Raw genomic sequence first — 23,035 nt, forward strand, 5'->3', positions numbered from 1 at the left:
TCTGCCCTTCCTGCCCCTCCCTCCATCCCTCCCTCCATCATGCTCTCTCTCCCTCTTCTCTTGCAGTGAGAGTGCATCAGGAGTGTGTGGACCTGAGAGAAACATACAGGAAGAAGAAACGGTGAATACTGCTCTTCTCTGATTGGGATAATCTGAGATTTTCTGGCCCGTTGTGTTTGTGCCTGGGGGCCGGCCCGAGGCATAGGCGGAATAGGCAAATGCTAGGGGCGCCACTCATCCATAGGGGCGCCAGAATGAGTGAACGAGTGAATTTTTATTTTTTTTTTTTACATTTTTTTTTTTTATAATACTATTTTAAAACCATTAATTCGAAATACTACCAAATAAAGCAAAAAAAAAAAAAAAAAGTCCGGCTCATCAATCTTCCCCCGCCCAGCGAGTGCTTGAAGTGCGTCAGAAACAGAGCGCGCGCGCGATCAGTTGTTGGTAATTTGTTGTGTAGCGTGCGCAACGCCGCATCCAATGTAGACACTGCTTTTGTTAACACACAGCTCGTAGAAACTGGCCTGGCAGCTCGCGCCAGTTCTAGACACGGTGAAAGTTTCCTGATTGTGACGGATCGCCGAATTTACATGACACATTATAAATGAGCATAGTCTGCGATAGATACTGTGCCAAAAAGAGGAGAAGAGGATAAAAGGGGATAAAGACAGAGGTAAAGTGATGTAGTGAATGAACAATTTATTGCATAGGAGTAAGATACTATAATTTCATGGCAGTTATTTTTACCTTAAACTTAATGTTAGCAGTTGTTCTGAGTTCTCCAGAGGCCCCAGACTGTGTGTGATTTTGTAACAATCATGTCAGTTTTAAGACGCATTTTTTATTATCACTTTTTTTATTAATGTTTTACTCTACAGTTGTGCAGTTTTGGGGGGAATACAGTACAGGCCAAAAGTTTGGAAACATTACTATTTTTAATGTTTTTGAAAGAAGTTTCTTCTGCTCATCAAGCCTGCATTTATTTGATCAAAAATACATAAAAAATAATAAATATTGTGATATATTATTACAATTTAAAATAATTGGTTTTCAATTTATTATACTTTAAATTATAATTTATTTCTGTGATGCAAAGCTGAATTTTCAGGATCATTACTCCAGTCTTCAGTGTCACATGTGACATCCAGTCTATCACATGATCCTTTAGAAATCATTCTAATATTCTGATTTATTATGTGTTGGACAGTTCTGCTGCCTAATATATTTGATGAATAAAAGGTTAAAAAGAACTGCATTTATTCAAAATAAATAAAAAATATTTTCTAATTATATAAATCATCTTTACGATCACTTTTTATCAATTTAACACATCCTTGCTGAATAAAAGTATTGATTTATTTAAAAAAAAAAGAAAGAACAAAATTACTGACCAGTAGAGTATATTGTTGTTACAAAAGATTTATATTTTTAAAACATTTTCTTCTTTTTTTTTTTAACTTTTTATTCATCAAAGTATCCTAAAAAGTATCATAGGTTATGAAAAAATATTAAGCAGCAGAACTGTTTCCAACTTTGATAATGACATTCTCATATTAGAATGATTTCTGAAGGATCATGTGATAGACTGGAGTAATGATCCTGAAAATTCAGCTTTGCATCACAGAAATAAATGATAATTTAAAGTATAATCAAAAACCAATTATTTTAAATTGTAATAATGTATCACAATATTATTATTTTTTTCTGTATTTTTGATCAAATAAATGCAGGCTTGATGAGCAGAAGAAATTTCTTTCAAAAACATAAAAAATAGTAATGTGTCCAAACTTTTGGCCAGTACTGTATATGGCATTTTTAAAATTTATTTGCCAAAATTAATAATGATATTTATTTACGGGTTTATTCAAAATAGCAACGTTCACATTAAATCTGTATTGTAAAACGTGCTATAAAAGATAATGGGGACTTGACTTGAATGCTATGTAATGCTCTTGGTATTTGTGTTTAGGCTGTAATGTGTGTGTGTGTGTGTGTGTGTGTGTGTGTATATATATATGCTAAATAATCATCAACACAATGACGGGGTGAAATGGGCTGTGATGCATGGGGCACCAGGTAAAATCTTGCCTAGGGCAGCAAATTGGTCAGGGCCGGCCCATGCCTGCCACGTCACTCCAGCAGGTGGGCAGCAGGGGGCGATGTGCTGCTCTCCTGCTCCCTCTCCTCTCTCTCCTCCTGCTGTCTGTGGCTCCAAAGCCCGGGGACACCATGATCAACATCCCATCCAAATGTGAGTACAGGATTTGACAATAAATTAAATGTTAAGTGCATGGCGAGTGTGTGTGTGCGCGTGTTTTTTTTTCATTGATTTTTTCAGAATTATAATGTTTGCTATGGCTTATTGTTAGGTGAATGTGAGATAAAAAGTGCAGAATGAGCAGTTATAAGTGAGTTTAATTGCTCAATTTATTATACTATTGACCTGAATGCCTAGTACAGGCCTGATTGGAAAGGACAGTCAAGCGCACAGTGATTGAAACCCACCTGAGCAGGAACTGTAAAAACAGCAGCTTCTACAAGCTTCCTAAATCTATTAACAGCACTAGGTTTGTTGCTATTATTGTACATCTGCAATTTAAGATTGCATTCATGTATCAGTGTAACAGAGCATCTCTCTTTCCCGCCCCTCCAAACACACACACACACACACACACACACACACACAAAAGAAGAGGAAAAAAACTAGATTATGAAAACAACAAAACAGAAATGCACCAGAATGAGATGTCAGTGAAAAATTACATCTGCATGAAAGGTCACGATTTCTCTTGACTTCAATTAGTGACCTTTAAATGGGAAACATAGACACGATGGATGTGATCATTGAGATCGACAACACACCAGGGCTCTCAAGTTTTGAAGACAGGCAAGAGTGACATTACCCCAGCCTTTTTCTGCGTGAGAAATACAATGTGTGGCGGGAGTGCATGACAAAAGACCGAAATGAGAGACTGTCACGCTCAATGCGTGACACTTGAGAGCCCTGACACACCCACATTAATATGTCTGACCGAGTCCGGCCCATATGCTAAGGTTCTGTTTCTGTCTCCCTGCCATGTTGCAGTTTTCAGACATTCAGCGCGTTTGTTTTCTTATTAAGTTGTTGGGACTGCAGTACCAAGCAGTCTTGCAAAGGGTGGTTGAAGTCAAAGGAAAGAAAATGGCTAGATAGGGAGGGAGTTTATTTTAGCTCTGCTTTGCCAGCATCTTGTTATCTCTAGTGTGCCTCTTGTTGGCCAGCTGAACTACAGTCCAGGTGTATGAGCTGGCATCATGTGTTTTCTTTGTTTCACCTCCAAACAGTGTAATCATAACATTTTGTTTTATTTAAAGGATTAATGCAATCTAGGTGGTGGTGGGGAAGTCAGGATTTGCCTTCACTGTTGGAGCAAATGTTGTCACCAGGATAGTAAAACCTCATATTAACAACAAATAATGTCAAAATAGTTTCTGTGAGGGTTAAGAGATATAAAACAATCTACATAAAAGCAAGTCAATAGAAAGTTCACACCATGACAGAAGAGCAAATGTGTGTTTATGTGCACTTGTTTGCTATACCTCTAAAAATGCCCTTGCAAATACAGTAAAGCATCCAATCCTCATTAGGGTTAGATGCTGGTAGTTGTAATTAGCTTTACTTAGGCATAGTTTGTGTATGTGTTTGCATGTTCTACGTGTTCTTGTGTGTACAATATAAGTGCATGCTGTCGGTGTGCATTACTGTACTGTAAACTAAAAAGATTATTATTATTTTTTTCCCCGCTGACCAAATGGACAGACAAAATAAGACACTGTGAGTATTTCTAGCATATGTCTATGCATGCACTGACTCTACTCCACTAACATTTCCCAGACTCATTCCAATAACTGAACACAGCCTGCAGCAAACAGCCCAAACTGATCAGCTGAGATATTTGTTTGTTATATTTAGAAGTGTGGGAATGATAATTTTTTTTGTTTTTAATTGAGGGTGCATCTAGGCAGGAGTCTTTTAAAATGAATGATTATCTACGGTAGATGGGTGAGGTGTGGCCATGCCTCCCAGTTTTAATGGTTAATGGCCCATAAAATGGTCCATCACCAGGGATTACTTTCATTTTTGAACAGTTTACTTTTTAAATCTGTGTTTTTTCTTCTTCTTATAGACTGATAGAGATATAGATAGATAGATTGATAGATACAGTAGATGAGGATATAAGCTGCATAGTAAGGGATCACTGTAACCATTCCCAGACATCAGTGTTGTTATGTGTCCAGTATAAGCACTTGTTAATAGCCTCAGTGACTCTGTCAGTAGATTACATAACTAATGCTTTATGCTCTCGCTGTCTGTCTCTCTTATTCATTCCTCAAGTCTAATTTTCTTCCTGCTCTCCAATTCTTTCACGGGCCACTCATCCGTAAAACAACAGACACTTAGATATCATCTCGGGTCTCTGGACGCTTTACACCGTGCTCTTCATTTCCATCTTTTCACTTGGGAGTTTCTCATGATATGGACGAAATTCTGTTTCCTGGAACTAATCGAGTGAGTGTTGAGGTGATTCAGAGGCACTTGCTTCAGAACATTGTTGAGGTTTAGTGAGAAACTCAACTGAAGTCAGTGGTGCTGCGGATCATTAAGTTGTTTTGAATATTGTGATTACAGCAGGTCAGCGGAAAGGCAGCTCAACTCCTGTGACTAATATGCGTTCATCATCCACGTCTGAAGCAACTAACAAATGAGCTGTTATTATAGCTTTTTGGAATGCCTATTTCTATTTTAAGGGTGTTGCTTTGCTAACTCCACAGTTGTCAGAAATATACAGGGTAATTGAATGTTTTGAGTGTGATGCACTCTCTCCGCAGTGAAAAGCCCCCCGGTGATCACTGCCCAGCCAGTGTCTATCACCACCTTTTCAGCAGATGACATCACACTCACCTGTGAGGCAACTGGGAATCCCCCACCCATGTTAGTATCCATAGCAACACAGTTACATCATTTGGTAACCGTTTATTTGAAGCCTTTATATATTGCTTTTTTTTTTGCATTGTATTCATTCATAAATAATTGTAGCCACAATTACATAACCAATACACATTTAAACCTATTATCATATGATGCATTTTAAAGATTTTAAAGAATTGGACTTTAATGGCTTTTATGTCTGGTAGTTTAGTCATATCCCATGGAAGACTAGGAGTGTCACTTAAAAATAAAATAAAGAATTTATCAATTTATTAATTCAAAAATAAAAATGCAAATAATCACTTTGTAAATAGACATTTTATTTAATTCTTTAGAATTTATTTAATTTCAAAATGTAATTATTGTTTACATTTTTTTAAATGTTTATTTTTTATTTTTTATGTAAATAGATGTATTAAAGGGATACTTTAAGTTGTTTCAAACCTGTATGAATTTCTTTCTTGCTTTGTGTTCAACAGAGGATATTTTGAAGAAAATGGGTAACCAAAGAGTTGACCATCAACATCAACCATCAACTTTTTGGTTACCAACATTCTTCAAAATAACTTATTTTGTGTTCAACAGAAGAAAGAAATTCATACAGGTTTGGAACAATTTGAGGGAGAGTAAATGATGATAGAATTCACATTTTTGGGTGAACCTTTAATGTTTGGGTGAACCCTTTATAAAGAAAAATATCGCTGAATTTTGAATGGTGTATACAGTACAGGCTTTTTACATAAAATTTATTACTAATCTTAGAAGGGATTAATTGAGAAAAAATACTAATTTGTCACTATAGCAATTTCATTTATGGATGTTATTTTCTATGTTATTTAAAAAAAAAAATACTGTCACTTATTTCTTACCTGTATCATTGCTAGGTTCCGCTGGGTGAAGGATGGTTTGGAGTTTGACCCCTCTAAAGACCCTGACCTCTCAGTGTCCAGAGATTCTGGGACCTTCTCGTTGACAGCCAAGGATGGACCCATCCACCAGTACCAGGGCAGATATAACTGCTACGCATCCAACGAGCTCGGCACGGCCGTGTCTAAAGAGGCTCGTATTATCACAGAGAGTAAGTCACTCTCATTACCACAACATTATAGAGCAGCACACTTATGATTGCCTGTTTGATATCCCTGACGTTACCACATGTGGCGAGTTTTCTGTTGAGAATCTGGCGTGCAGCAGATAACAGCCCAAAATCAAGCCCCCTTCCCCCTGTTGTGTGTCATATGCAGAAATCATCGTCATTTAGAGGAAAATTACAGCTCATTGTGTGTGCCAGTCACACAAGCGCTTCGAAGAATTCCAGAACGAATATAAATCCCAGATTGCTTCCCAATTAGCTATTATTAGCTAACACAACACTGTGAGTGGCACATTGTAACAACAACACCACCACCACATCTATCTAGCAATCTACCTGTCTCCCTGTCCCGACCTCTCTGCCAGTTTCCCTGACAACAGCCCAGCAAACACATTTACGTTGTGGCAACGTCTCTGGCACGTTGCATTTCTGCTATGGCAACGTCGCTGTCTACGTGCTCGCAACATTGTAACAACGTAGAATTGTAAGACGCGACAGGGCTGTAGCAACGTTGTTGCGCGACATTCAGCAACTGAGAGACGACGTTCTGACAATATTTGTATATGCTGCTATATCCTCGATTTAACATTTTGTTAGATAATTATATACTTTTTTATCATTTATTGTTTATCTATATAATTATTTGAAGGGGCTATCAACACCTGCAAGTGTACACTTTGAAGAGTAAAAATGACAGAAGGTTTCGTTAATTCAACTTTATTAAAACTGCATAATATGGTAATCAAATTGTGAAAAAAAAAAAAAAAAAAGAAATAACGAATATACACATTTATTTTAAGTATAATAAATAAAACATAAAAAGCAAAGGCTGATCAGAACATTTAATGAACAAAACCGGGTCTGTATGGCAGACAGTCGCCGAAAGCCGGCCGATAAAGGTCGGTAACCGGGGAAACATCCACAAATCCAGAGGAGCAAAGAAACGACTGAGATAGCGGTAAAATCAAATGACAAACTAAACAGTGCAAGCGAGGCCACATTAATCACATTAGAAATTAAAGTTGTAGGTTGTGTTTGATAGCTGAGGTAGGATAAACGCAATACTCACGTATCCTTGCTCGATGATGAATGAGAACACAATGAGCCCAACAGGTGGTTGGAATTTAAAAGGCTGATTTTCGCGCTTCAGGGCAGTGACGAGTACATTATGTAGTCCAGTGTCAAGACACCGTTGGCACAACCTTAAAGGTCCCGTTCTTCGTGATCCTATGTTTCAAACTTTAGTTAGTGTGTAATGTTGCTGTTAGAGCATAAATAATATCTGTAAAATTATAAAGCTCAAAGTTCAATGCCAAGCGAGATATTTTATTTAACAGAAGTCGCCTACATCGAACGTCTCGATTGGACTACACCCCTCTACTTCCTTCTTTAATGACGTCACTAGAACCGTTTTTTGACTAACCTCCGCCCACAGGAATGCTCCCTCAACCGAAATTCGTTTACGTACTTGCGCACTTCTAATAACTTACTGTGTTTACTCAGCTCTTACGGTGATTTTCTGAAGTAAAACTGACGCTTCATCTTTTGTGTGATGTACAATAAACTTTATTAAACTCATCAGTATATGTTTGATCATCATTCAGACAGCAGACTTGTAGGCTATTAATAAATAATGGATACATACAAGCAGTTGACAAATACGTTATAATAACCGTAATTAAACTACTAAACTATACCTGTTCCATCTCTATACAGCACTCTGACTCTGTAGGCATTATTGTCCGACTCGAAATGAACGCCGTTACTGAGAGTTTCTGATATTATCATCATTCCGTGAGGTGATATAGTCCTGAGAGACTGAGCGCGAGCTCGTGAAGCTCCGCCCCCTGGGTCGTCCAGCAGCAGCTCATTTGCATTTAAAGGGCACACACTAAAACAGCACGTTTTTCTGTGACCCAAAAAATGAGAATTTAAACATGCTGTAAAAAAATGATCTGTAGGGTATTTTGAGCTGAAACTTCACATACACACTCTGGGGACATCAGAGACTTATTTTACATCTTGTGAAAAGGGGCATAATACGGGACCTTTAAGCAATGGCCCTGAACGATGGTTTAATGTCAACATTGTGACAATGCTGTAACAACCTTTACCACACAACGTAGTTATAGCAACCTTGTGGCCATGTTGATAAAACGTTGTTAGAAGGTTGGCTACGTTGTGCCAACGTTCTGTGTTTGCTGGGAGTTACCTCAGAAACCAGTGTGAGTCGTGTAAGTGTGTCAGCGGGGACGACCACTCCTGGGATTAGTATGTGCAGGAAGTGAGGGTACTCAGCATGAGCATGGCTAACAATAGCCTGCGTATTATGAACTCCACACACAGCTGGTGCTGCTGGCCACATTAATATGTGCACCATCACACACGTATTTCAAATCATTTCAAGCCAAGGCATCTTCTAAATAATGTTGTAGTTTTTAATTGCATTCTGGTGTTCCTTTGTTTTGTCAGCTGTGCTGGATATAATTACTTGCTAGCTAATTAGCATACTCTAGTTTCTCACAAGGATAAAATGTATTTTAAATGGTCAATTGTTGAAAATAATAATTAAAATCTTCCCCATCCATGAATTTGATAGAATGAATTTAATATTTTTTGTATTAATTTACACTAGTATTTAAAAGTTTGGAATCAGTAAGTGTCACTTTGTTGAAAGAAATTAATACTTTTTTTATTTTATTTTTTTAGCTAGGATACTTTAAAGTGATGTGAAGTGACAGTAAATACATTTATAATTTTACAAAAGATTTCTGCTTCAAATAAATGAACTTTCTTTTCATAAAAGAATCCTGAAAAAAAAAAAAAAAAAAATCACGGTTTCCACAACAATATTACACAGCGCAACCATTTTTTTTTAATATTGACAATAATAAGAAATATTTCTTGAGCACCAAATCAGCATATTAGAATGATTTCTGAAAGATCATGTGACACTGAAGATAGAAATAGAATTAAAATTCTTTTACAGTTCTTTTACATTTTTTAATCAAATAAATGCAGCCTTGTTGAGCATAAGAGACTTCTTTAAAAAAATGTATACATTTTTACTGACCCCAAACTTTTGAATGTAATTTTAATTAATTCTCTCTCGCAGACACTCCCACTCTACAGAAGCAGAAGAAGGTGTCAAAGAAGGTTGAGGAAGGAGAGAGTGTGGTGCTTCCCTGTAATCCTCCTAACAGCACCGTGGCCCCGGTCATCCACTGGATGGACAAAAGTTAGTCTGTTTTATCCTGGTTTATCCGTGTTAAACATGAACAACATCTCAGTAATATCTATATACAGTATATGAAACTTTTTCTCTTAGGGCTGCGGCACATTCAGCAAAACAAGCGTGTGATTCAGGGTCGTGATGGAAACTTGTACTTCTCTCATGTGACTCCGGCAGACAGCCGAGATGACTACACCTGCAACATTCAGTTCCTCAGCGTATTCATCATCCTGCTCAAAGAGCCCATCAGACTCACTGTTGTCCCCTGTAAGTATCAAGGCAGAGTGGATGCTGACTGTCCTTGACAAACCAGAGCTATTTTATAAAACTTTTGAGCTGAACAGTAGAAAAGAGCACGACTTTTTAACATTGAGCTATTTTTTAACATACAGTAACACAGTGTCTAAGATTCAATGCCAATGGTGCATAATACTGACAAACAGCGAGACTCGATTCAGCAACCAAAGATGTTCTTCTGTACATAGACTAAAAATGTAAAAAACACTGATGGGGTGCCTGTGTAGAGATGGACTATGTATGTATGTCTGTCTGTCTGTCTGTCTGTCTGTCTATCGTAATCAATCTAGTATCTATCAATCCATCCATTGGGGATATTGTTTTAGCTGTTTTGCCCAGCTTTAGTCCTGTGTGAACACCCACTTACTGCAGCTGTGATTGTTTACCATGCTCTCTCTCTCCTCATTTCCCTCAATAATTCTGTCTTTGTCTGTGTCTGTAGCTAACTCAGTGGTGCGCAACAGAAGGCCACAAATGATGCAACCCACTGGCTCCCGCAGCTCCTACCTGGTGCTCAGTGGCCAAGACCTAGAGCTGGAATGCATTGTTCAGGGCCTGTAAGTCAAACCTGATCTGGCTGTGTGTCTTTCAGAGTTTTCACTTACTTCAAAAGTGTTCTGTTTGTTTGCATCCTGTTCTTTCCCTCATTAGGCCGGCTCCCAGTATCCAGTGGATCAGGAAAGATGGAGTTCTGTCTGAGTCACGCACCTCCACTGACAGTTATAACAGAGTTCTGCGCTTCAAGAATATCTCAGAGTCTGACGGTGGCGAGTACCGATGTACCGCCACAAATCTGCAAGGCATGACCTCTCACACCTACAGCATCACTGTGGAAGGTACTGTATGCTTCACACTGCCAGATCACTTCCTCTGCAGATTTAGGTGTGGGGTGTGAACTTGAGGAGATAATTGGGAAGATGACTAAAAATAACTTAAAATGACACTTTGCTGATGAAAGAAACAATCTCAGTCAGGATTTACATTGTTAGCCTTGCATGATTGGTGTATAATTGCTTGAAAAAAGCTTATTGCCTACTTTGCATCCCTTCTGGAAAGTTGTACAATTGTTGCCAGAGACCTTTCATGATTAGTTGTTTGTTTTGTGGTGGTCTAGCTGCCCCATATTGGACTAAAGAACCAAAGAGCCAGCTGTACGCCCCGGGAGAGACGGTCAAACTGGAATGTAAGGCTGATGGCATTCCCAGCCCTGAGGTCACCTGGAGCATCAATGGCAATCTTCTTACTGGTAACTGACTCAGTCAGGAAACATTCCATGTCTTAATGCAGGGTTTCTCAAACTGCTCTACTCTAAGAGTCTCACACTGAGTCGAACAACGTCTCGTTCCTTTTTGAACACTATCAGTTGGGAATAAAGTCTTTAGTGTTCCACTAAGCTGCTGCGGAGCAGTAATCAATCTGACTCCAGACAATGCCTTCGAATATGCTTTAATCACAGCTTGAGGATCTCAGACCAATTTCAGAGAGAATCCCACCAGCACAAAAATACAGCAGTTTTTATAGAATAGGAGCATGGCAAAGGTGACATGATTCATTACATAATTTTCCTACAATATGATTGGTTCTTCATATGTATAATATAACAAACCCTTCTGTTACTAGGCAGAAGCAAACTTTGGATTTCTTGATTACTCAAAATCATGAGTTTATAAATTTAGATATCTGTCTAGTTTAATTTCCCCTTTTGTTATATTCAGAGATGATTCAAACACACCTACTGACTTTGACCAAAGTGTTTGGAAACATTTAGGTTTCAAAAGCATATAAATGTTATTCTGTGTAGCAAATTAGCTTTATGAAATATTAATAATCAATAATAACTGGTTATAATTTATAATGAATATTTGGATCAGTTAATATAATTAACTTACTGTCGTAAATTAAAATTACAATCAATTAACCTGTTTGTCCCGTGAACACTCAGGATTAATTGTTTATTAACTCTAAGAAATGTACATTTCCGGGGCATGGGAAATGTCTTTCTTAATGTACAGTACTACTAAGATCAGTAGCCAAGATCTAAATGATTAGTGACTCCAGTTATGAGCCTGAGACACGGACAACTTTACGTGTGACATGAACAAGATTTTATTAACTAGTCTAAACACTTAAACTACTCTAAAGCCCTATTCGCACGGGATTAGTATTACCTAGGGACCTCCGGTAATTTGTAATAATCGCAGAGGTCGTCTGTGATTTTTATCCCGTGCGAATCTGCCATTTCTGTAAAAATGTCTGAAAAAATTCCCCCGAAAATTACCTACCGTATTTCGGCAAACACAGGGGTCCTCTGATAATACCAGTCCCGTGCGAATCCCCATGTCTGTGATTTGGGCTGTTTTTCTGTGAGCCTATCGTTTCCTAAAGAACGTAACCATTATGGGCCGTTTAACAGTCCATTTTACGTCTGTATTAAAACTATATTAACAATAAAATATCTCGATATGCTCTACTCCAATCCGATTATAGTTTTTCTCCAATAAAAACTATGAAGTGCTGCAAAGAGAAAACAAACTACAGTAAAGACGTGATCCAGAAGGTCAACTCGGACCGTTGTCATGGAAACGTCAAATTAAGCATTTTGGCGCAACATGGAAGCTCTTTTGGACAGTTGGACACTTTTTGTGGTAGTGTAACTTCTGTATCGTGGAGCATTTCTTTGTCTCACACGGCCTCTAAAGACGTCCATCCTGTAAATATCTCAAGAAATCAAAGTGTGAAAGAGTAAAAATGATATCAAATGAAATAAACCAAATAAAATGAATAGAAAAACAAGCCGCGACGTTTCGGTATTTATAATACCTTCTTCAGGCAGGCTTGTTGTAAATATGGACAAAGAATAAAAGAAAAAGAAGATATTATATATTTATACAATAATATTATATTCTATAATACATATAATATATTTCTCTAATAAATTGGTTTTAAATAAGTTCTTTTTTTGAATTGCAATACTGCAGCGCGATCTTCGTTTCAGCACGTTCAGCTAGTGAAGTGTGAATGGGTGGGCGCACGCTGTAAAGTCTGTAAACTCGAGGGAATTACGGACATTTATTTGCCCGTGTGAATGAGCCACCAAAAACACAGACGTCAGGGGGTAATTTCTTAATTACAGAGGTCCAGGGGTAATACTAATCCTGTGCGAATAGGGCTTAACATACACACACATACATGCATACAGTTTACCAAGGGAAAGAGAGCTGAAGAGAATACAGGAAAGCAAGAAGTTACAGCATTGTCTGAAATTCAGCAGATCCACAGCCTTGAGCAAACCATCAGTTTAGTTCTAACACGCCCTTCTTTAAAGGGGTAAGTGTCACGGTGTGACAATTAGAGAAAAGACTAAGTCTTTGTGAATGCAGAGTTATCTAGAGACCCCTAGTGGACACCCGTCTCTCCGCACTATGAATCTGTTGCCATGGCAGCAAGGCTGATTGCCCGATTGACAGCAGGTGTGGAGTAATTACAGAGAGTGTTGTGAGAGGGACACGTATTCAGATGGGGCTTTAAAAATGGAGAGGAAGCAGACTGTGGGGTGGTTCTCCTCCCGTGAGATACTGTGTTTGTCGGCGGGTTGTTTGTATTTGAGGCTGGGCTGTGAAGCGGGCGAAGATTGAAGCTGAGAAACGGAAAGAAGAGAGTGAAGTATTTATCAACGAAAACCCAAAGAATATCGTCAGCAGTGGGGAAGACGTGAAGGGATGAGTATCGGATTCGTTGTTTATATGCACTAACAATGAAGTGGTGTTGAGAGTTTGGAAAGTGTGTGGCACGAGTGAACTAGTACACCGAGTGAATTGTTGATCTGTCTCCAACTTTTGCCTGCCCCTCGCTGCATGTGACGATCGCTGCATCCGTTTTCGGCTGTCTCTGGAGAGAAGTCGAGCCCTTGCGAGAGACGAGAGTCGATCTGGTGGGAGAAAGACCGGTGGGTGAGTGCTGGCCCGAATGCACGGTGTGCGAGTGGAATGCAGTGCCTGAAGTGACGATTCACATGGTTTGTGTTATGGAGTGAGGTTCAGCGTGTGGAGAAGTAATAGTAGTCTGCTGTGCACTCTCTTACCGTCTTTCACTCACCGTCTCCAAGGAAGGTTTGATATCTCAAGCGCCCAACTTACCATTTGAGATAGCCCGGCCCTGTTAATGCTGAATGTCTATTATGCTGTTGAACTGTTAAACTCTGCTACATTGTTACAGTGTACAGTTGAAGTGAAGTGTCTCGCTTAAAGCATCCTCCCCGCCTGGTGGTCTCCACACGCTCCTATTGAAAGCCGCTGCCCCGTCCAGAATGAGAGAAGGTATTGCAGTTGAATGTTTCATCTACGGTTGAACTGTTAAACCCTGCTACATTGTTACAGTGTACAGCTGAAGTGGAGTGTCTCGCTTAAAGCATCCGCCTCGCCTGGTGGTCTCCACACGCTTCTATTGAAAGCCGCTGCCCTGCTCAGAAAGAGAGAAGGTATCACTGTTGAGTGTTTGTATACCGCTGAACCGTTGAATTCTGTTGTATTGTTGCAGTACACAGCCGAAGGGGAGCGTCTCGCTCGAAGTTTCTTCTGCCTGGTGGCCCTCCAGGCCTACGTTGCAAGCCCCTGTGGAGAAGGAAAAAGGAACCGCTGCGGCCGGTGCCTTGATCGAAGTGTCTTCCTGTTGTCCAAGGTTCCCTCACGTCTCGGCTAACGGCCCCGTTCCAACTGGTTTGGCATAAAGGATACTTACCGAGATATACTCACCTGTAGGCTTGGGAATCGGTTCCAGGTTCCGGTTTGGAACCGGTTCCAAACATTCCGATCCATCGGAATCGTACACGTCCACACGTTAACGATTCCACTAACGATTCCGAACGTTCCGTTCCGTCCATTCCCGCGTCGCGGCACGACGTCACAGTATGTGACTGGATTTTTAAATCCCCCAAAAGCGCCATTCCCGCGTGCAATATTTTTTTTCCCCAGGATGGTAGGAGAAGGTACCACCTTTTTCACCTCTGATTGGCTAGAAGGGCTCTCCTCCGATTGGTTATTTGATTTGGCCGTGAAACGTCATCTCTGATGAGATAGAGAGATGGTGGTGATGCTGTCGGCTCGTGCGCTAGTCTGTTTTGATCTTCTTTACCGCCAACAGAAGTAAACAAAGTCAATCCAACAGTGTGATAAGTGCGTGCCGTCAGATTTATATTCCAAGTTCACATTTTCATAGCCTGTTTAGATCGAATCCATGAACCGCATTATTACACCGTTTTCTAAGGCTACGCGATCTATTTAAAAACAAGTTACAATCATAAAACAGCAGAGTGCTATCATGAAATCGTAAAGGCTTTGATATGCGCAAAAAATATATGCGCTGTTTTTTTTTTACAGAGAAGCACGAGGCTTTAATTATTTATATGCGTGCAGATCAGCTCCGTTCATAGTAAACGCTGCTCCACATGCAGTCTCCTCATGTGCTGTTTGTTTAGGTTTCCGATAATGTACGTTTGGGAACGCAAAACCTCGGACGCATATTTCATATAACTGTCATCATTTATGCGTGTCAGCATCTCAGGGGGGAGCACAACAAATATGCTCAAACATTTAAATAACATCCATGGCATTAAATACCAGGAGTGCACTATATTTGACAGCCTGCGCTCCACAAACAATGGTAGGTTGGCTTATAAATTATATCAAAACATTAATGCTAGATGTAAGTAACAATGATCAGCCTGGAGAGATCAAGGATCCTCCCAGAAAAAGCAGACATGCTTGTTTTTCTGCACAAGAACTGCTAGAAATTTTTAAATGTTAAATGATTAATTTAAGTTTTTGTGAAAACAATAAAAGTTAAAGTTAAAATGTAAACCATGATGCGTTGTTTACTCTTTTATAGTTTAGCACACACGACTAAGTGTGTTTACAATACAAAGCTTTGTTTTAGAAATGTTTACTTTTTTTAGAAATGTCAAAGCATTCAACTTCTGTATTGATATTGCACACTTGGTTTTCATTCTCTAAAACCACTTTAAATTAGACATTCAAAGGCAACAACTCTCAAAGCCACCCTGTAAGTGTGCAGCAAATGGTACAGGAATCGATATGGGAATCGATAAGGAATCGCATCGATAAGCAGACTCGACAATGGCATCGATATCGATAATTTCTTAACGATGCCCATCCCTACTCACCTGCTTCCCCTCCTGGCCCGGTCCGCTCGCCACCTGTGTCCGTGTTCCGTCCGAGTCTGAGGCAACCGCTCCCTGGGCACTTACCTCTGGGCAACATCCGGGACTTGTTCCATCCCCGCCACGAGAACTTACCTGGTTCCAGTCCAGAAGGGGTCCGTATAACCACGTCTTCCTCGTGAGTCCTGTAAAGAGTACTTACCCAGTGATCTACCTGGACGGTGTGAGTTTCCCTCTGAGCCCTCTCCAACGAGCTGCAGGGCTGCCACGAACGTTCCTCCCTCTATGGTCCAGGGGGCCATCAAATTGCCTCTGGCGACGAGAAAGAAGATTTTAATTAGGATTTTCAAATTACTGCTCTTAACTTAATAAAGAAAACTGTTATTCCTTTAATTCCTTGTCTGTCTGGTCTTTGGCACGTTCCTCGAGGTGGTACCCGGTTTCTAGGGGTGGGTGAGGTCTGGCTTGGCCCACACCGACCTGTGACATAAGGATACTTAATGTATCAAATAATGAGACTAAGTTTGATACTTGCATGTCTCGCCCATTTGAATGAAACTGTCCTGATGCAATTCGTTGAGGCTCCAGTTGATCTTTGCTGATGTGGTCTTGATGAGAGAGAACCAGTGGGAGTCAGAGGATCGTTGGTGAATGGAAAGACAAGGCCGCAGCCTGGCACAAGCTTGGGGATCCTTAGAAGCTTCTAGTTCAGCATTATCTTCACGTCAGCATTTCAGAAAGGGACTAGGCGAGAGAGAGCTAAAAGCTGATCTTGGGTTTTTAAAGTGTGAAGAAATAACACCTTCTGGAGGTGCAAGAGCCAATGAGAGGATTTTCCTTTGGAGGGAAAGTTTACGACCCTTTGTGTTCTAGCAGGGCATTTGAATATGTACTTTCATTGGGTGTTAAAGAAAAGAATCTTTAAGATTCTTATAATACTAATGCGTCACAAAGTTAGCAAAATGTAATGTAAATTAACAAATCGGAGATGAAGAATGGATTTTATAGAGACCAAACATGCCACACATATAATTTGGTTAACCATAATATGCAAAGTTTGAAACATTAATCCAATAGAGTTTACAATAATACAAAAGACAACCACATAAAAGGAAAATCATGAGGTGGTAAAATTAGATACATGTTTACACATTTATCAAGTGGTTATATATATAGAATATATAGGATTAAAAGGGTTTTTATTTCTCTTCCTCTGCAAGAGTTTAAGTGAGAGTCGCAGCTCTCTGGAGACATTCTTTTGGATCGTAAAACTCTCTGTGTGTCCTGTAACAAGACACCGCGTCCTGCCAGTGTGTTACCTTCATTTGGATGTTAGTTTTGGGGGAAGTTTCACAGGCATTTGTTGGGAGAGTGAGTTTGCTGGATTATTCATTAAAGGGGGGGTGAAATGCTATTTCATGCATACTGAGTTTTTTACACAGTTAAAGAGTTGGATTCCCATGCTAAACATGGACAAAGTTTCAAAAATTAAATTGTACGTTTGAAGGAGTATTTCTGTGCCAAAAATTGTCCTTCCGGTTTGTCACAAGTTTCGGAAAGTTTTTTTCGAGTATGGGTCTGTGTCACGTAAGATGGGGCGGAATTTTCTTATATGGGTCCTAAGGGCACTTCTCCGCGGGCGCGCGCGCACTCGTAGACCAGACAGAGAGAGAAGAGAGCGAAAGCAGTACGTTACCTCATCAAAGCGCTGTGCTCAGCTTTTGGGAGATCAATGTCACCAAAGAAGTGTGTTTTTGGTTGCCAGGGCAAGACAACCCTGCACAGATTCCTAAAGCCAGCGCTAAGGGACCAGTGGATGGAGTTTGTTTTTTCAGAGACTGTTTGTTTTTGTGCAAGACTGTTTGTTCCCTGCATTTCGATGATGATTGTTTTATAAACAAAGCCCAGATCGACGGATTTGCAGATCGTCTAATGCTTAAGGATCGAGCAGTCACAATGATAAAGGTTCGCGGTCGCAGGCGGTGAGTAAAACTGCTTCAAATGTCTCTGTGTGTTGTTGTTAGCAATCAGCGCGTTAGCACACAGCTTTAACACACCGCTCACACGGCCCGCCTCCAGCCGCTCGTTTTTTTTTCCGGAAAGACTCGGTACAGCCTATCTTTCTTTTATAAATATAATAAAACTAAAGACTTTTTGGAGATATGAAGGATGCAATACTACTCTATAGGTACTTAAGATTAACAGGAGATTGAGTGAAAATGAGCATTTCACCCCCCCTTTAAATAAATGAATAATTTGTGTGTGTCTGATTGGTCCAGACGCTACACCTGCAAGGAAAATAAATGTTAGTTATGATTAATTTAAAAATCCATCACAAACACTAAAAGAATATGAAATACCATAACTATGCAAATGTATTGCTAAATGATTGAAATATTAACTTAAAAATACTTAAAAAAAAAAAAAAAAAAAACTTGCACACCCAAATCAATTGTTGTATAAAATTACAATAGGCTGTCATCTTGGTTGACCGAAATGTTGTCATTAAAATATATTTGTCGTAAATGTCGTAAAATCTCAGGGAGTACTTAAAATAAATATTTTAGATTAAAGAGGTTCAGCTGACAAAAATTTTGGGAATCCCTGTCTTAATGTATATTTTGTTTGTATATGTTAAATAATCTTTATCTGTTCGGGTGAGACAGGAGACATTGGTATAGTCTTGATGTACTGAGGTGTCTTTTTTGCATAGATACTGACCCAGACCCCCGTCGCAGTCTGAAACATGGTGTTCTCACTCTGAAGAATGTGGAACTCAGTGACACTGCGGTGTATCAGTGCAAAGCTGCCAATAAGCACGGATCCATCCTCATCAATGCTTACGTCTATGTTATAGGTAAATTAATTTTCGAAAGCAGCTCTAAAAAAGCTTTTTGTGGTGATTGCTAAGGCAGCATTCAGGGACTACAATATCATAGATTTGTGTGTTTTTTTGTTTCTCTAGAACTGCCTCCCCAGATTTTGACAGAAGATGTACTCATGTACTCTGTGGCAGAGGGACAGACGATTGATCTGGCTTGCGAGACCTTTGGCTCTCCTCGGCCCAATGTCACATGGTAAGACAGACTCGATCCTGTGGGGTGTCCCTTCCTCACATGCCAGAACTGCTCTAGCCAGCTGTCCTGATATTGTTGGGGAGAAGCTGCTTTGTTGGGAGTCCATTAGAGCACACGGGCAGAATCACATTCAGTAGTCAGCATTTCTAAATATCGGTGTTCTTGTAATATTGCACATTGCATCCATTTAAACAGGCTGAAATGAATATTTTGTGTGTTCACAGGGAGGGTGAGTCCTGGGGCGCACTTATAGCCAACCCAAGGATGAGTCAGTTATCCGATGGCTCACTAAAGATCAGTAACGCCTCCCTCAATGACAGCGGCCAGTACACCTGCACTGTCAGCAACAGCAAAATCACCATCACTGCTGAGCTGGCCGTACTCAGTGAGTTTAACATGCATGAATGCTCATGCAATCACACATACTTGATTTATAACTGGTTTCACTTCAGACTGTTAGGGTCATTTATTTTCATTACACTAATTTGATGTTGATGCTTTTATTGTATTCTAATATCCCCATAAAGCCAACAAACTGCAAAAAGAATTTGATTTCCAATAAAATATCTAAATATTCTTAGCAAAATTGCATGCATGATATTATGCATATTTTAATTATCATCATCATCATCATCACTGAAGTTTATAAGTTATTTTTCTTCTTTTGTTTAGCTTTTTATAATAAGCAAAAATCTAACTGGTTGAAAATAGGTTAGGAAAAATAACACTTTAGAATACTGTTCCTTCATTAATGAATAATTACACAGGAACAAACGAGTAACAAATTATTAACATTCTAGTAACTACTATTAACTAACAAGAAACTCTGATTAACAAATTAGTAAGTAATAGCGCTTAGATGAATGTAGTAGTTCATTATTAGCTAATCAATAACTTCTATTTTTTTCATACCTCCCAGAGAACTACTATATACAGGTTCATAATTAACATGAATAATGCATCATTTATAATAAAAGGTAATGGTAACCCACTAGTAATGACTCAGTTATTACTACATCATTCTAGAAGGATGTAATAACACTTGATTCATTACTAATGGGCTAAAATTACCTTATATTAAACATTGTGCATTATAAATATTTATTAACCTGTATATAGTAGTTCTTATAGTCTTCAGTGAGGTATGAAAAATAGTAGTTATTGATTAGCTAATAGTGAACTACCACATCCGACTGAGCGCTATTACTTACTAATTCGTTAATCAGAGTTTCTTGTTAGTTAAAAGTAGTTACTATAGTGTTACTAATGCATTACTCATTTGTTCCTGTGTAGTTATTCATTAATGAAGGTATAGTATTCTAAAGTGTTACCAATTTAGGATATAGGCTATTGCATAAAAAAAGTACACATTTTTATAAAGTCTAAATTTGAGATAAAGTAATAAATTGGCCAATAAAGTAATTTACTGAAACATAAGGCAAGAAAAATACTATTTTATATATATATTTTTTTATTAATAAAAAAAAAACTTAAAATCAAGATTTTCTTTTACAAATTCTGTCTTCTAGATAAGACCGTCATTGTGAAACCTCCGTTGGCTCTGCGAATTCAGCGGGGGAAGCCGGCTAACCTCTCCTGCGAGTACCAGGTGGACTCCAGGCAGGGCGCCCCTCAAGTCCACTGGAGAAAGAACAATAAGAAGCTCACAGAGTCCTCTGATTCAGACAAGTATGCTTTTATAATGTTTTACGGTGTGTACTTTACTCTTAACATCTTTTACCTATTTATTTATTATTCTCAGGTAAGGTAAAGAAAGTCAAATCTGACCTAAACCATAAGCATTCAAAAGATACTTACAATTTGGTCAGAAGACTCCTCTGTGGTATGTTCTCATTAAAAGTCTTCCAGCATCATAAATCTCAGTAGGCAGATTTTGTAATCAATTAAATTTATTTTAATTGGTTACTTTTCTTTTTATAATAAACAAAAATATAAAGGCAAATAGAACTTCATCGTTTAAGTATAAAATACAATAATCACGTTTTGAATCAAATGTGTAGTAAGCTCTGGGCTTCTTATCTTCAGCTTGGGGTTTCTTGTCCTCAGCCCTGGGCTTCTAGGCGTCGGGGGCTCTGGCGTATCAGTCTCCCCAGAGGCAGTCAGTTCATCAGTCTTTTATAGAGCTGGTAAGTCCCGCCCCTTCCGCAAAACCCCGCTGGACCTCAAAGTTGAAAAACCGTCAATGCAAGTGAATGGGAGAAAATAATTTGTTATGTCTAGGTCCAGGTAATCATGAAGACAAGAAAGTTTCTCATTTCTTCAAGGTTTATTCAAACCCACAAGCAATATAACAGTGCCAGCCATTTACATGATTAGGCAGCAGGTGCAACCACCTCCATTCTTACTCTACTCCTTTTATAGGTATCAACATATGGACTACAGCGCCATCTCCTGACAAGTGCATAAACACAACATTCCCCCTTTACTCAAAACTGTAAATTCCACCCAAATTACATAGTTGGTGCAATAGGAAAAACCTATACAAAATGTACATCCAATTAAAATAGTTTAACAATAGCCTATATTCTACATTCTGTAACCAGACATATTAGAACTAGAATTAATTTCTCATTTAGCACAAAATAATCAATGTCTTTTGTACTAAGTAACATAATCATGCAACCAACGTGGAGGGTGTTTCACTCTTGATGAAGACCTTACAGGAACAGATGAAGAAGCAATTTGATTAGGCAAGTTCACAAGTTCATTTTTAGGCAACACTGTAGAGGAAGGAACAGACTGGAGGGGCAAGGACACCAGTTCACTCTCAATGGCATTTTCCACAGGTGCACAAGCTGGAGAAAGATGAGATGCATGCCAGTTTTTCCCATCTGATAACTGGTAAGTGCATGGACCAAGTTGATGTACAATTTTCAAAGGCTTTGAGAATCTAGGATGTCCTTTAGGTACATGAACTGGAATTTTTATACGCACCCAGTCTCCAGGTTTGAACTCAGGAGTACAAGCTCTTCGTTTGAGGTCTGTGTATGTTTTCATCTTCTTTTGAGACAATGACACTCTGACTCACAGCAGGATCCTTACAAGTTATAGGAAGAGGGAGAACATTTAGACGAGTACGCAATTTTCTGCCACAGAGTAACTCAGAAGGAGACCGTCCAGTAACAGCATGGGGAGTAGCACGGTAAGTTTGAAGAAAGTCTCTCACTGTTGATTTCCATGGCTTTCCAGACAGAATAGCAGATTGAATAGAACTCTTCAGTACTCTATGAAATCGCTCAATAGCTCCATTTGCAGCTGGATGATACACTGACGTATGCATGTGTTGAATGTCTCGATCTTTCAGAAATGCACCAAACTCCACTGACTTGAACTGACATCCATTGTCAGATACAATGCAATGTGGATTTCCAAATCTGCTGAAAACTGACGTCAAGAAGTTGATCACATTTTTACTTGTGATTGAAGAAGTGAATGCCACTTCTGGCCACTTACTATGATAGTCAATCAATGTCATAATGTACCGACAATCCCAGGTAGCGGTTTCAAATGGGCCAACAATGTCAACAGCCACTTTTTCCCATGGCATAGTTGGAAAAGGTACAGGTTGTAAAGGTGCAGCACGAACAGTTGTAACCTTATCAGAAGACAAGCAAACTTCACAATTCTTGATCTGTTCCTTAACCAAGCAGTCAATACCAGGCCACCAGTAAAGTTCACGAATGCGCTGTTTCGTACGCACTATTCCTTGATGACCTTCATGGGCAAGATTCACCAAAACACGTCGCAATGCAACAGGAACAACAAGACGTGACCCTCTAAACACATAGTCCTTTTGCACAGCAAGTTCATGACATATTTGAAAATATGGACGTAGAACAACCCCCACAGCAGCTGATGAAGAGGGCCATCCACGAACAATCTGAGCACGTAATGCAGTCATTTCTGAGCATGATGCAGAGGCAAGAGCAAATTCAGTTGGAGACACAGCAGACATTTCAGAAGACAAAAATGCAACAAACTCCGGCTCAGTATCGGAAAAATCCTCATCAGAAGCAGGCAAGGGTAGGCGTGAAAGATAATCAGCAACTTGGTTTTGAGAGCCAGGATAATAATTCACCTCATAGTTAAAACACAAGAGTCGCTCTGCCCAACGTGCAATCCTCATCCAGCGCGATCTGTGCCTTTAGAGGAGAGGAGCACTGTCAAG

At 39.3% G+C, this 23,035-nt stretch overlaps 1 protein-coding gene across 1 annotated transcript in view; it reads left to right on the top strand.

Moving 5' to 3' along the window:
- Nucleotides 1–23,035, top strand: part of LOC308680497 (neural cell adhesion molecule L1-like) — a 54,530-nt gene that overhangs the window by 19,970 nt on the left and 11,525 nt on the right. The window contains exons 2-14 of the mRNA XM_081348628.1: nt 67–121; nt 2,080–2,258; nt 4,873–4,975; nt 5,857–6,050; nt 9,181–9,303; nt 9,394–9,564; nt 10,037–10,151; nt 10,246–10,430; nt 10,709–10,840; nt 18,483–18,626; nt 18,735–18,846; nt 19,071–19,231; nt 20,376–20,535. Coding sequence (XP_081204754.1) covers nt 2,258; nt 4,873–4,975; nt 5,857–6,050; nt 9,181–9,303; nt 9,394–9,564; nt 10,037–10,151; nt 10,246–10,430; nt 10,709–10,840; nt 18,483–18,626; nt 18,735–18,846; nt 19,071–19,231; nt 20,376–20,535 — 1,601 coding nt within the window. The 5' untranslated portion in view covers nt 67–121; nt 2,080–2,257. The remainder of the gene's footprint in view (nt 1–66; nt 122–2,079; nt 2,259–4,872; nt 4,976–5,856; nt 6,051–9,180; nt 9,304–9,393; nt 9,565–10,036; nt 10,152–10,245; nt 10,431–10,708; nt 10,841–18,482; nt 18,627–18,734; nt 18,847–19,070; nt 19,232–20,375; nt 20,536–23,035) is intronic.

Source organism: Scardinius erythrophthalmus (genome assembly GCF_964197995.2).
Source record: "Scardinius erythrophthalmus genome assembly, chromosome: 20".
Taxonomy (NCBI): domain Eukaryota; kingdom Metazoa; phylum Chordata; class Actinopteri; order Cypriniformes; family Leuciscidae; genus Scardinius; species Scardinius erythrophthalmus.